The 15,749-nt window shown below is 41.0% G+C and overlaps 1 protein-coding gene and 1 long non-coding RNA gene across 12 annotated transcripts in view; one reads left to right on the top strand and one right to left on the bottom strand.

The window, feature by feature from the left end:
• Positions 1-15,749, bottom strand: part of LOC111263617 (uncharacterized) — an 87,783-nt gene that overhangs the window by 23,774 nt on the left and 48,260 nt on the right. For 9 of the 10 annotated variants that reach the window (XM_086969721.1, XM_022838863.2, XM_086969719.1 and 6 more), the window contains 2 exons: positions 11,294-11,566; positions 6,569-6,716 (listed from right to left, as the gene is read on the bottom strand). In XM_086969721.1, the coding sequence (XP_086825847.1) occupies positions 6,569-6,716; positions 11,294-11,566 (421 nt within the window). The remainder of the gene's footprint in view (positions 1-6,568; positions 6,717-11,293; positions 11,567-15,749) is intronic. The other variant, XM_086969723.1, reaches the window with a different exon arrangement.
• LOC111263621 (uncharacterized) lies at positions 8,183-10,921 on the top strand. Of its 2 annotated transcripts, none has more exons than XR_002682331.2 (3): positions 8,183-8,477; positions 9,509-9,580; positions 10,195-10,921. It is a non-coding gene; the product is annotated as an uncharacterized LOC111263621 (long non-coding RNA). The 2 variants fall into 2 exon arrangements; XR_002682330.2 differs by having other exon boundaries at positions 8,211-8,467.

Here is a 15,749-nt window from a genome sequence, read left to right on the forward strand (position 1 = left end):
TCATTTCACTGTAATAGATATTTGTAATAGAAACATCTTACTATAATTTCTAGTCGTACTATAGATATTTGATATATATTGATATAAAATAATAAAACCGTTTGAACGATCGCAGTAGCTACTTCGGTATCTTGACGCTGAGTCATTATAACATAGCAGAATAGGAAATACAAGAATTCTATTAGGATGGTCCTTTTATAAATGGTGTGCCACATACTTGAGTTCGCTTTTATAGCGTAATAGTTTGCATATGTTCCGTTACTTCAATAGTCTTTAAGTGACAACTCTCCAAAACTTTTAGCCTACCTTAAATATATATATATATGTAATATTATAGTATGTACTACAGTATTTTTCGTGTACTGATTTCAGCGTATGACTACTTGATTGTGCGCGCCGTATAATAATGTTCCAAAGTACGATTTGTGATAGGGAAAGTACTCGCGTAAAGAGTTCCTCACCCTGTTGGATATCCCATTGGAGTGGGAGAGGAAGACGGGGGAGAGGGAAAGAGGAGAAGAAAAGCAATATGATGTTTTTGTAATTTTTCAGGCGCTCCATAGCCGTTGCGGCTCTTCTAAGCTTCAGTTTCAATTTGCTTACATCCGAATCTTTATAGCGTCACGATCCATGAACGCAGTTTACGACCACACACAAATCTTGCCTTCGGTCGACAGGGATGGCATCGCGCGACTTTCTGTTTTGCAGTCTCAAAGGACCGATCCTTCGGCTATGCGTAGTAGAGAGCGTACGAGAGACCTGGGAATGCGGGGTGACCCGTACGAAAGCGGAGGAATGGCCACAGGAAGTTCCACTCTTTTCCATCATTCGCGACTAAGTCTTCTGCTATCTACTAGTCTGTTATTGCTGCGTATGTCTCTCAACCCTCATATCCGCTAAAATCGTCTTTATCAAATCGATCAAACGCATATAGGCGCCATTCTTAACATTGGTGGCCTCCAGTCCCAACATTGGCGATGGCAGGAGCCTCCAAATGACAGTGGTTGATAACGCTGAAGCCAAATAATGCCAACCTGCACCGTCTGTCTGCAGGAGGCAATTCTGGAGCACTGCCAGCTTACAGGCGTATATGTTGTACCGCGATTCGCCTCAATGTAATGTCTCAATGTCCATGCTGTCTCTCCAAGCAGCTGCCGGTACCTCTAGGCTCGCTGGGTTGTTCTCTTCGAGTCGTAGTGGCTTCTGGGGTCTTAGTTGCGCCCTATACGCTATACGTTCTTCCCCTTTATTTTTCAATCCGGAGTCGAAAGTCCAGCACCGCCAATATATAACTTACATATTTGCCATTTGCTGAGCTGGCTGAATGAAGTGTTCCTAGCCTTGTGTCTTTTCCCCCCCATCTTACATAACAACGCGGATGATGGCCTTAAGTCTGGGTTCTGCTAACAAGAAGGGTAAATTGCTTGTCATAGACCTAAAAGCGAGTGCATGTGAGGCCTTCCCGATGCTGTTGGCGTCTTGTCACCGACTACACGTGACACAAACGATTCTAACCCCACGGGACGGGGGGGCGCCATGGTAGCCCATTTCAAAGCGCGCAGAATGAGTCCAACATTTGTACTGGACCATGAACGCACTATAGGAACAAACACAAGTCCTAGTGAATGACGTCAGTCATACGCCACTCAAGGCGCATCAACTCTTTCAGCGGTCGGAAGAAAGACGGCCGTTAGTCGTGGGTTGGATGTTTAGGAAGACACTTAATTGAAAGCCGGAGCGGCCTAAAGAATCGCAACTCGAGTGCTAGAAATATAGCAATCGGATACATTCGAAATGAAGCTATGAAAAAAACAAGCAACTGACCAGGAAGGAAAAGTGACAAATGTCGGCAAAATAATGACGATAATGGTGACACCTTGATAACGAAAGCAATCGTTATAATGGAGAAGAAGGGATCGTCTTAACCCGTACGTCCGTCAAGATCATCCACCTATGTATAGGCTATGCTAAGGGTAAAATAGGAAGCTAAATAAATATAATTATATTCATTTCCTTGTTTACCTTATCACGGGTGTAACTTAGTACACACACTAAAAACATACAAGTTTGATTTAAACAAAATTCTAAGAGACGTATATTTGCGTCATCAAATGCAATCTGGTCGTTTGGTGATATAACTTTACTTCCACGCATGCATAATGCAGCAAAAGCTTGGTTTAGAATTAATAGATGCTTAAGATGTTTCTGATAAAAAGAAAAAAGTTAAGCACATGTTCGTGTGTTGATGTAGGCGTAAGAATTGGGATATGCCCGCCCTATGGCAGGCAGTGATTTAAGCGCCGCTAAGATCTTTTCAGTATGGGTCAGATGAGTTGGTCTTGACACACATATACAAATGTTGAAACGAACGAACGAAACAGACTGAGTTACTGATAATGGTTACTCAGTGATTAAGCTTATACAGCAAAATATCGCCAGGATTACAGGATCGACTATAAATCATTAATTGAAATTCGCGATATTCTGGACCCTCTAAGACAAACATTTAGGCAGAAGGCAACAGATATTAAAGGCCCGGTATATTCACGAGTTGATTTTAAATTGTCTTCGAAGGCGTACCTTTAAGGGCACAGCCGAGATTGGACCCTTCAGAATCCTTTTCCTATTTTCATCCACGTTTCTTGATAGTGCGGCATAAAAACGCTGTTTGTGCTAGGCCACACCAGAGTAGTGAATACCTGGCCTAAAACAGGGTCACCGATTCTATCGGATGCCTCGGATAGCAACTGTAATAGCACAGTAACTCGACTGCACTAGCTCTGCTGATGCATCGATTAATGACTACACAAAAGTTTTTGATAACCCTACTGTTCTGGCAGCTTTCATGGTTTTAATAAAAGGGACAGATATATTATCATAAAATAATTAAAACACATCAAGATATATTTGCAAAACATACACGAGAGGTTAAGAACGACCACATTCGGAAACGAAGCGTTACCTTCAAGTGAAAGGATCATTATTAGACTGGTAGCGGCAAATCGAACAAGGGGTAAAATGTAAAAAGGAATGTTTCGCGTTGTCGAGTTTTTTTACAGCTGGAGGTTTTATGGAAAATCGAAATCGATTGCCTAAGAGTAACATGTACGACCTTGACCTAGTAGCTACGATAAACTCATCAATGCGTGCCACTTAAAGTGTGCTACTTAACTTCGAAATTACGCGTACATAACTTCCGAATAATCGCCTTATTAGCTTTCAATCGATTAATAATATCCTATAAGTTTACGCGTCAAAGGTTGGGATTAGCATTCAACAGGAATGTGTCATAGCTCTGTGCTAGTGTGGGAGTTTTCGAAGCAAAAGTACATAAAAATGGCCTTCGGGTGAATACAGTGGGGTAGATTATCTTGCAACATGCAGACATTGGGACTATCAGGCCGAGCGTTACCTGATGTCGAGGGAGTGCTCGACGAAAAGAATATGTCCAAAAGTGTTCTTCATCAGTAAATATGGCAGACAGTTGAAAGTCCTTTAGTGGTAGGTTTGTCACAGTACCTTCTATGAAGCACAGATAGATCATCGCCAATTCACCTGGCGTCCGTTCAGTTTTTCCAATGAAGACTATGACAGGTAGATAAGAACAATCCTTTGAGTTGTACCGCATTATAAGCATTATCACACTAGCTTTTATATCTATATCTGACTGACAATGGCTTCCGTTAGAAGAGCTACGACAGGGCGTTCCACTTTACGTGATGTATTATACATGCAACATATACGGCTATGACACGCCACCCATATGCACAATATATACGCGCAAAAAATAGGAGACTAGTACGTAGAACGAGACGTACGTCGTTCGTTGCACGGTTGAAAGGGGTCGAGCGCCTCACCGTTTGGTCGTGGCGGGTAGTTTTAACAATTCAGCTTGTTTTTTCCCTATGGCTCTACGTAATAGCAACCGGAAACGTTGATACGTAGATAAAGTTACACACCAGAAAAGAGGGAAAGAGAGACGATAAGCGGAGCCTCGAAGAGTATAACAATAAGAAACATTTGTGCTTTTCCCTATAGGCTGGTCTAGTATTTTTGCACCCTAGCGAAGCTGAATTATGGGGAACTAATGATGCAGGCAGCGGAATTATGTTCTTCGCTACCTCTCATACGCTATACTGTGTTGTGCCTCTATCATTATTCCCTCCTAAGTACTCCGTCGTTCATTTTCGAAGCGCATGCTGTTCTCTCGTTATTCAGCTCCCTTTCGTAGTCGCCTTTACAAACCCTCTCATTTGTCACAGGTTGAGCCTTCTAAGGTTGAGATCATTTTTCTGTAACAGAACAGTTTTTCTCGCACTTTGTTTCATTTCTGTTATAAGCAGTCGCTGCTGACAACGCGACAGAGATGAACGAAAAGTGTGAGGAAAACAGGAACAGGGAAACGGAGGCTGCGGAAACCAAGTATGTGGCAAGCTGATTTGATGGGACCATACAGAATATTTTTTGAATATTCATCTATGTGTATGAAACATCCTTGATGATTTCTTAATATCAATATTTGCATATTTAACATAAAACAATGTTGTTTTCCGTTTCCGCCCCAATGAAACGTGCCTCTCTTTTGATTTCGAGTCAACAAGCAAATCAATGAAATTTATCTTAGCTCATACATAAACATTTGCATATCTGTGTATTTATTTGCAGAATTACTGTCTAGTACAGATCATTTAGTTTCCAGGAGTGAAATTCAAAAATGAGACTGGTTTCGCTTAGCAAGAAAGTCCAAGGTCAACCTAATTATCTCTCGTGATATACGCAAACAACAGTGCTTTGTATATTGAGTGAACGTTTTAGACATACAGTTTGAAGGTTATTATTAGAGAAGCCAAAATTAGCCATTTTGAAACTTTTGAGAAGGGTTTCAAAGTTAAAACCAAACTAGCTAGCTAATCATCGAAACGAAAATTGACATATCGAGGTGGATTAGTTATATGCGAGCTTTCTCACGGCTTGAGCTTGCTCTTTTTAATGAACTTCACGCGAAGGTTACGCGTGAAGCAGTGTGCAGAAATTGCATGCCTTCAATGAAAAGTGGCAGCTCGTAACAAATCAGCGACTTTCTACCGTTTCTCTTACTAAAGTATTTAGGTGTACCGACATATTGGTGTACTATACGGCACGATTAATACAGGCGTACATACGTATCATGGGTAATCTTTTTACTAATTGCAAAAGGCGTTTCATTAAAAAAATGTCTTGTTAAAACTTACGTCAAGCGATCTATATTTAAACTTTTAACACTTTGTATAACTTCTTAAGAGGTGGTGTAGCACTACATACTTTAAGGAGGATCTGGAACATTTTTCGGTCATAAGGCTTTATCGCCGGCTAACGAAGTACTTTATACAACTAGCTAAATAGCTTGAATAAGAATTTATCCGTGTCTTGTAAACATTAGCACCAATGGTCGAACGAATTTGCCTATATAGTATACATCTCAACGTGCATAACGCAAACGCTACTATGTTCCGTAAAAAACGTCTGTATTCACCAGTTCTTCTTCAATAGTAAATAAAGAGAAATAAATAAAACCGAAATGTTTTGTCTGCCTCTTTAATAATCCGCTTACGCGTCTATTTTTTTGAAGGCAGTAAATCCTTGTCCCGTTTACCCCATACGTACACAGCAATAAGTACAACCTCTGGGTAATCTGTTTTCGCAAAAAAGTTCTTTTCCATCAGCACTATACTAAAAATCTGTTAGGGCCATCAGCAAAAGTAATATTTTCAATAGAACGATAAACGTTGATCTTTCATTAATGCCGACGGGCAACCGGATCATACTCGAGGCACGCCGCTTACATAATAATTCACTGTTTAGGTATAGCGTGTCTCCGACACGCACGGATTATTATGAGCCTATATTTACTAATCCTCACACGCGTTTCTGGTTTATTATACTGTACCACTCTGTTAAGAAATGAAAGTCAGCGAGAGACAAACGCCAACTTGTGCCTATCGCGTCAGTACCCTTTATCGCATGGATCATCTGTAAGTATCCTTGCATGGTTCGAATTATACAACAACGCAAATACCATTATCCTATCATAGAGTCAATAGCCTATGGTTATAATTGGGCGTAAAAACATCTGATAAGCCGGCGACAATAACCGCGTGATTGTGTGGACAGCAATGGCTCCTCCAATGCTGAAAAAGTGGGCTTTTAGTTCTTCTAGTTACATGTTTGACAATATCTATTATTTTAAAAGTTATATACATTTTTTTACACAGTTCAAATCTTTATATTTTCACAACAATAAGTTACCTACAAAAATAACATCTCTCTAAATTATTAAACAAGTAACTAACTATCTCTATTTTAATCTATTGCCACAAAACAAGACACTATGCGCTTCGGCGCACTGCAGTTTCCGTCAAGTTACTTTAGATCACTAAGTCAAGTTTCTAGGTTAGATACTATTGGCTCTATGCGTACATTAATTTTTCGATCACTTTTTTTTCAAAAGTCCTACACATAATAGACAAAATTCAACTGTATGTAGTATCTTACTAGTATGAATGCATGCAAGATGTGCTTAAGAACATACCAGCACCGGCTTATAATCGAAGTATTTGATATTTCCCACGTTTGCGATGACATGGTGACGGTAGTTCGGCAACTGCGCGACTGGGCAGCCGTTTAACGTGAGCTCACACAGTTCGGTGCACTCTGACAAGGGTCCCAGTGCATCCAAACTGTAAAGTGGTCCATTGTTACCCGACACAACAAGCGGGTAAACGGGCACAGACGCACAAAGGATGTTGAAATACAAACGTTACATATAGAACTGAAAACATGAGTTTTGCCATACAGAAAAATGTTATTTTATAAAAAAAGCGTTCTGTTGTATGCCAGCGAGGGTATTTTCATTGTACTGATACCATTATGAAAATAAAACTTTATTGTTAAAATTAACTTTATCATTATTTAATTTCTAATTTCTGGTAAACACGTCGAACTCGTATTGAACCTGTTGTCTTATCGAGGGCTGGTCTTTTGGAGAGAGAATCTACTTTCAGCTCGTCAGCCTGGCTGCTAAGGTTGTAAAATTCGAGATGTGAAACGCCGTCATCTAATCAAAAAAACCTTTGATTGATAATTGCTAACTGATAGACGCAGGCCTTAGGAAATGCATATTATTTTCCACACATATTTTCCATCATGTTTTTACTGTTTTAGGCCAACATATCATTATCAGACGCATTTCAAATCCCACACATCGGCGTCGCTCTCGAGCTTTGGACGATAGAAAAACATTGCGATGATCATGTAACAATTCGAATTTCATTTTGCCAAACTACCAAGATGATCTCGCTTCTCAACGCACAGAAGAATGAGGACTTTTACGATGACGGGTTTTATCGTCATTGTAAGCTAGATGCCCGAGCGAAACTTCATTGCGGAAACGCCTTTTTAAGGACATCGCCAACACGCCACATTTGCACCGTCACTGAGACTGTGACGAGATAAAGAAATACAGACGATAAATGGGCAGATTTGTCCAAAAGATCATGTTCGTGCGTTACATCTTAAAGCAAGGTACACTCTCAAGCCAATATAGGCTATCTTACAAGAGCCTGAATAGAGTGTATTATTGATTCCTTAATTGGATAAGTGTACATGCTTCGAAGGTACCGACTCAAAAAAAGGTCGGATATATTTCTAGTGTAAACATCTTTCCACCCTGGTTCGTTTGGATCGCTATCAAATAATTTTTCAGCGAAATTTAAAGCTATCCTCTTAAAGACGGATTCCTTCAGTTGAGAATTTATTATACTTTTAATATTAGAAGGCATCATAAATGTTTAGCTAAAGCCGAAAAATTAGGACGACTACTTACGTACTTCTATGCACTATACGAGTTTGTAGTATCTGTATTCTTTAGGGATCTCTATCTTCGATCAACACGAGGCTGGTTCAATCCGCGCAGGGGTGTGAGAGCATGTGTACTCCCCCGTCATTATTCTTATTATCATTTATGTTATCATCATATTATTATTATTATTATTATCATTGCTTTTTCCATATTCATACTTCAAGCTGAGAACGATCAGGCTGTCATCATCTCTGACGGATTGCTGTGCTAGCGTCGAACTAATCTGAAGGTTTCTCGCAGTCATTACAAGGGGCGAAAAAGTTAGGTGAATTTCTCCGCGAAAAGAACAAGCCGTGCCGGGAAAACCAGCAGGCAGCGCCGTGAACAAGAGGATCAGTTAGTTCAGCTCTAGATATGGAGGATTAAGGAAGTCGAGGGAAACGTAAGAAGGGCAAAATGTCTCCTCTACGCCTTCTAAAATACGAACTTTAAAAGGTGTAATTTTCTGGAGAATGACGAAGAATGAAACCGAGGAAAGTTATTGTGACAGTACTGTGTTGTGAGTGACGAGTGGTCTTGGACCAGCCTCGTAGCCTGTAGCTCAACTTTACGATAAGGACACATCGTCAGGTCTAATAGAGTAAACTAATTTGCTATTTGTATTAAAATCAAAGGCAGTGCTTCTAGATAATATGGCGATACTTTGAGGTTGTGAATTATTTTCGTGCGAATTATATTGTATAATAACTTATGCTAATGGTGAATTGGAGTAAAGGTTACGTTTTACAAAATGCGTAAAAAAAGGTGACAGTTGCAAGTTTTATACGTAATGTAGTAAACCTGATATGGCTAGGGTCACTCATTATCCAAGTGTGTCAAACCTGGATGTCTCGTGCGTTTACTGTGTATATTTTGTTTTTAATCGATGTTTTATAGTCGTCTAAAACTCGAAAAATGCCAATTTAGATTTGTATGTATTTCATAAGGATCATTTCAAAATACGAAATTATAAAACTTACTTATGCGAATTTTCAAATTGACTCTTTCGTTGAGAATTTTTAATTAGGGGTAATTGTAATGCGCACCGTAGGTATACATGATATACAGTGTGGAAGGTATTTTAACCGAATAGATACATCAATTAGCCATCCAGCTTCCTGCAATTTGAACATGAACGATCCATGGTACCCCTATAAATCTTCCTCATAATCAGAATAGTCATGGTCATGCCGTGCGCCCAAAGGTAGGTCTGTCATACACATGAGGCGCAAAGTTGCCACAGAGCTGCAACGTTCACGAATTGCAGCTTTACATAAAGCCGTGGCCCTGCTTTACTGCAGGTTACAGGGTCAATAAAAACATATACGTACGGCTGATTGGTAACGAGAGACTCGCATAACTTTCGTATCTCCCTAAAAAAAAAACCCAAATATATATATATATATATATTTGGGTTTTTTTTTGCCTGTGCCTGCATATATATATATATATATATATGCAGGCACAGGCCTAGCAATTAGCTTCAATCTCGATACACTTAATTACAATATATATTTAATTTGCGCTTGGTCTCCTAAGAAAGTACTATAAAGGAAAGTACTACGATTACTATGCTAGTAATAACTTGTTGTTCTGTTGTGGGTGAGATGTTATCTTTTTTGTTTGTTTCAGGTTATTTGCGGGTTATAGGATATGGCCTTTCATCAGAATTAGGGCGTTGTGCTTTAACAACACTGCGTACAGGTAGCCATTGACAAGTTTTTCTAAATCACCGCATCAAAGTCATATGCGTCATATACTGATTGAAACTTTAGAACTTCGTCTCTATCCTCGAATCCTGAGTTACGAATATTCGTAAGCTTCTCCGTTCCAGAGCATGCGCAGTGAGGTCCGTCAAAACACTAGTTCAGCTGAGATGTATACTCAGTGATTCTGTTTTGCAGAATGTTTTTATCGTTCTCTCGGCCGGTCGTCGTACCGTGCAAGAGATTCGCGCTATCGGTTCATACCATATGCACAGTACATACGTAAATAAAGCCATGAATCCGAAGAAGAGAAAGAACGAATTGCCCAGGTTTCCATTATATTTGCGTTCTACACCCTCACTCCTTATTGCCAGACTGTTTCATCCAGTGGCCATTGCAAACTTTTTTTAAAAAGACGCAGATGTTTTCGTCATTGTACGTACATTGGTATGTTATCGTTCAGAAATAAGGACAACTGTGGAAGTAGCCCTTATTTTGTCGACAACTGCAATAATCATCCAGATGATGAAACTCTATCCACATTTCTGGTCAATTTGTATAATTCAACCAACGTATCTCCAGCACAAATTTATGTTTCTGGTTTTGTTACAGGTAAGGAAATCGTCGAGCGGGCCTACCAAGGGCTGCCGGTAGGACAATCTAGAAGGAACAAAATCGAGCCCTATTGCCAAAGTTCCGTGGCCATTCGAAGACTCTGTAAAGGAGACTCCATTCGTCTTAGGAGATCGGCGTTGTGCCGAATCGGATGAAGAAATTAAAGAAACGTTCTGAAGCTGCGTGCACGATCCGCCTGATTGCAAAGTTGACGAGAAAAATGCCATATCATACGACATGTAGATAGATAACGATTAAACGTGTAGCCTATGTGTAGACAAGGTCCAAATGTCAGCCTGTTTTTCTTCGCTATCGGCACTGTGTTGAGCTTTCAGCATGCTGCGCCCGTAACAACCGCATGTATTTGCAAATCCCGTAACGATGCAATTGTAAACAGAGCATAATTATAAAATTTCACGATACTAGAAATCTTCGGATTGCGACCCTGGATGTTAATTGAGAATTTTCTAATTCGCTAAAATGAAAGCCGTTATTTCACAATTCCACTATGTTTGCTCTCGTTTGCTAAACCGATATTACGCTTGTATATCCACAAAAAGTAGACTCTAGTTTCCGTCTAACTTAATAACTTTTGGGATTGTAGCAGCTTGTCACGTTTGCGCCATTGCGGTCGATAGTTACTCGTCAACTTGTTGCTGCCATTTGCCTAGCTTCGGAGAGAGAATAAAGCATAGCCTAGTAAGTTAACATTCTAACATGATAAGAGATCCGTGTTGTGAGCATGCAACTATAGCAAAGGTAGCAACCTCGAACAACTCATAGCTCTTAGAAACGAACTTACTTAGATAAGCCGCGATAGTTAGATGCTCGATCTTTTATTGTAACCCTACGGTTTCACTATGAGTCACCCGCTGCTAGTGGCCAAATCAATTTGAGCGCAGGCTGTTTTTGTACGAAAACAAAGGGCGTCAGTTTTCCAAGTACATCTGTCAGCTGTTTTTCATCGAACATTATCTATAGCGCTATAAGTCACTAAGTAAATATCGCGAATTTCTCTAAACTCAAGCTGATGTATGTGTTGATCGGCTGAACTAGTTATATATTAATGACTGATTGTAGGTAAGTGATGACCTACCTTTCGATCTGATTACAGCTAAGAAACAGTTTATGAAGTCGATCGAGGAACTCGACTCCTCCGAGCTGTTTAATGAGATTTCGCTTGGCGTTAATCTCGACTAAGCTTGGAAAGTGCCAGACATTTTTAAGGTTGGCAACGCGATTTTCCGCTATGTTGAGCGTATGCAACCGCGACAACTGCGCTGATTCAGGCAGTGCGCGCAGCTGATTTGCTGAGGCGTCAAGAATCTCCAGGGACTCCAGGCACTCAATGCCTTCAAGGGAAGTTAATCTGTCAGATAGAACGGAATGCATAACCCAAACGTTAACAGAAAAAGTCATTTTTTGCATCACTTTCTAGCAAGACTGTACCGTATGATCTCAGTGAACCTACGTAGATTATTCATCACATCGACAGCGGGGTTGTTATTACGTATGTTAAAAGTTGCCTTTTGCTCCATTCAGTAGCATACAAACTAAGCGAACTGTCGACTCGCCAAGCTGGTCTACCTAGCTAAACAGATACATAAGTGTACAAGTTCTAAGTACTAGTACAGCTCAAAGAAGGGAAAAAAAAAACTCAAATAACCAGCATCTAACGACTGATCAGTTAGTATAGAAAGGCGTACTACTCGAGGAATAGCAAGTTGACATCAGCGTACATCCATATCCGACACGGTGCCTTACCCGGATTGCGTGCAGTATATAGATACTTCGCTTTTGAATACAGAACGTTTTTGCACAATACGAACGAGCCAGTCGAAAGGGACGTGGTTCGATCTAAAATAGAAGTACTTGCATTTGCGAAAACGATATTAGCATTGATTTCAGTTTAACGGAGGGACGATGGTGCACACTCAGCCTCGTTTAAAACGTTGACGTCCAGGTCATTTTTGTTGGTATATAGGCAGCTAGAAGGTCATACTTATCTGTTGATTTCGGATTGTCCAGACCATACTAGTGATTTTTCTTTTACTGTATCATCATAACCGTTTGCTAGCCGAAACCAGAAATCAACACGTTATATTACCTGTTTTTTATAAACCGTACCTAAAACCTAACTGTTTTAGGTTGTATTATAATAACGGAAAGTGTCTAAAGTCAATATCGTAAACGTCTTTAAGCTGATACACATTTGCAGGGAACTTTAACAGTAGTTGACTTCAAACGCAGGCGCTCCAACCGGCTGAGTTAATAAGACAAGCTGAACAAGTGCCCTCGACTATAGTTATTTTCACAGCAACTGCCATTTTTACACACCATTTCAGAGTAAAAAATGGTCTCATTGTCTTCATAGCATAGCAGGCTGCCGAATCGCTGTTTGCGGAATTGCGAATTCGTGTCACGCACTCCCCACCTGACTGCTGAGCAGTGGGTGCAGCTGGCTTTCATCTTTTCATTTTATCACCTTCAAAATGTACGACTACCGTTTTCATTTTCTTGACCTTCATACAGGCTGCAGCCATATAGATCATACTAATTCACTACGTACGATTAAACTGGGACAATGGAACTACGATTGGAGTGACAAAGAGGATTTAGCAGTAATCTCTGCGGGCATAAGGCGAGCGGTCCCTGAAGACCCTGCTAGGAAACTGGCTCATAAGCAAAGCCTTCAATCTGCATAATGTTTCCGATAGAGTACCTTGTTAGGTTGAATCGTAAGATGTTTTTATTCATGCAATACGCTGCAAAAAAAAAAGATATTCTTTCTTTCGTGCATACACTCCTGTGAAGAGTTCAGAACGGATATGAACCCCGCTTACCGGCAATAACGAATGGTGGTGTGACAATATCGACGCGCGTGATGTCACCGCCTTGGAACCGAACTTAATACCCCTTTGGGCGTTCAAGCACACGCATGCCTTACATACAATTTTTACATATATTTTTAAAACATTTTTAAGTTGTTAATGGAAAACCATCTACGAGGCAGGAGACTTTAGTACAGCGGAACCTAGCCTTAATATAGGCGTAGCTATAGAAGCTGCTTCGTAAAACAAAACACATAAAGACACACAGTGCAGCTTGATTTAGTTCTGTATAGATAGTTCCACCTATCTGTGATTCGTTTGTGACAACAGATACAGGCGTATATGTTAGTCCAAGTAATCGGCGCACAGAAAGAGTATATTGAAATGACTAAACTTAAGCTCGTTTTCAACCGTCTCAGCGGACCAGCAACAGGACTTCTATAGCGGATACGCCCTTGCCAGATGCGAGTGTATCAATAAAATTCGAATTCTCGGTAGGCCACACTCCAGATTTTCGCCCGATTAGCTCCTCTCATTTTGTCGTTGACGGATTGTTGTCCTCTGCACAGGTACAGCCAAGCGGCGTAGCAGCTCCTGAGCTAAATGCATATCCGTTGACTAAAGGCTCGATTCCCATAACCGTAAACCGTAACGAGCAAGCAGCTTCTGTTCAACGTGACACGATTTTCTTTAGCAGAGTACTTGCTTTATAAATGTGTTCAAGAGCTCAGAAGCATTTATGTGAAGGTAAAGAATAAAATTTGAAGAAAAACCGTCTCGCTTAGATACATGCCTGTTCTCTAGAAGCGGGCTAACGAAAGCTCAATTTACGAAATCATTTATTTGTTCTCATGGCGTGTTGCTGACACATGAGAACGTACGTACATCTTCGTGGACGGGCAAGCCAGGATGACTGGACACAAAAAAACATTTAAAGGAAGGGGCCATCTTGTGCCTATAGATAAAAATATACACGAAGATGCAAGCAGATAACACGTCGCAGGATGTGGATATAAACGTTATATTAGCATCGACCGAATGGATCAAAGACCACACATTATAGAGGTATTTTTGCCAGACAACCTATGCAGATCAAAACGAAACATTTTTAGTTGGACTGACAGATCCTCATGCTATTGTTTATAGTTTGATCGTCACTATCGGCTCCCATAGTTCTTTCTGCCATTCATTATGTCCTGTTCGCCAGCGCGTCAGCCTCCGATTCATCTCTAGCCATTCCCTTCAGGTTCATCTATGCACAAGCTGTACAAGCTACCTGCTGTCCCGGTTAACTACGCGAGAAAATATAGGCACCACTTCCATTCTTTGCTACTCGAATAGAAAGACGGATAGAACCTCTAACGACTGCAGGGTCTCTTATTCAATATTGGCCTTGCTTTGCTGCTTAGGTAAACATGTGTACGTCAGCATGCGAGTGGTAATGGTAGGACTTTTGCCTTGTCTTCGTCCTCGCCGCCGATCCGGCCGGCTAAAGCCTTACAATGCTGTACTAATCAGGTTCATTGATCATATGCTTCGCTCCTAGGCGATGATGATCGACAATTTTTTGTATGTCGTAAATGCAGCCTGAAACAAACGACTAAGAACGGCTGTGGCTTTTGTCGTTGCAGGCTCCAAAAATTAGTCGGGTCTCTACGAACTGCTGGCACGGAGGCTTCACCTCGCCCTCAAACATATTCCGCCTTCCCCTGTTTCATTTCTACTTCTTTTTATGATGACTTTACGGCTGCATGATGGCAGTCTATACGAGTATGTATGTCTTGATTAATGCGAGTTAGAGTGTGTTACGCAAGTGTACGTAAGAGACTGTTAGATGCATAGCGACAAGGACAACTTACATAGACAGAACGCCGCAAAGAGAAAGCTAAAAAGCGAACAAAGGAAAGCTAATCTTTCCTAAATATGCTGAGCGGTCCGACAGGGCATAACGGTGGTAGCGGATGCGGGAGAAAAAGAGGAGGCCTTTGGGCCTCTGCCCTTGCACTTGTACCAGCACTAGGCGCTACCGCTACCACCGGGTATCCTCATTCTAGAAGATGCCACTTCAACACCGACAACAATTTAATGATCGGTACTTTCACAGAAAATGGAGAAAAACGCCCAAGCGCGCTCGGATAAGGAAACTATCTACCTAAGGCAATAAATATTTATCAAGTTCGTTCGTGTTTGCTTTTCTTTCTGCGGTTGCTGCTGATGCTGCCGTTGCTGGAGGACAGATAAAGAAGGCCGGACGTCGTCCTTGGCAGGACGGTCCTGTCTTCGTGCCGTCCTGCCTGCTCCCTCCCTCGCCGGACAGGAGGAATGAAGCAGGAATGAACGAAAATGTAAGGATAGGAAAAAAAAAACTGTTTTGCTGAGGTTGGTTGTGTTGCTAGGAAAAAGAGTTGATCGAGGAAGATAAAGCAAGAAGTGGCGATGTAAAGAAGCAGCATTAGCACCGACAACGCTGGCGGTGCTATCTAGAAAGGTCACAACCTACCTCCTTTATCCCCGCCGCCACTATCGTGGAGGAGACAGTTTAATAGGAGCGCCTCTAAAAATCACTTATATGTGGCTGCCGTTCCTCCACAGGACGACTCATGTACAGCCGTCAGCCGTTCTACTCATTTTAACTTTTTTTCTTTATCTGTATAATATATCGTATTAACAACCGCGTTCAGGGGTTGCGTGGGCGAGTCCGACAGCCGGGTCTTGTTCTTG

The sequence above is a fragment of the Varroa jacobsoni genome, unplaced genomic scaffold (assembly GCF_002532875.2).
Source record: "Varroa jacobsoni isolate VJ856 unplaced genomic scaffold, vjacob_1.0 scaffold_778, whole genome shotgun sequence".
Lineage (NCBI taxonomy): Eukaryota > Metazoa > Arthropoda > Arachnida > Mesostigmata > Varroidae > Varroa > Varroa jacobsoni.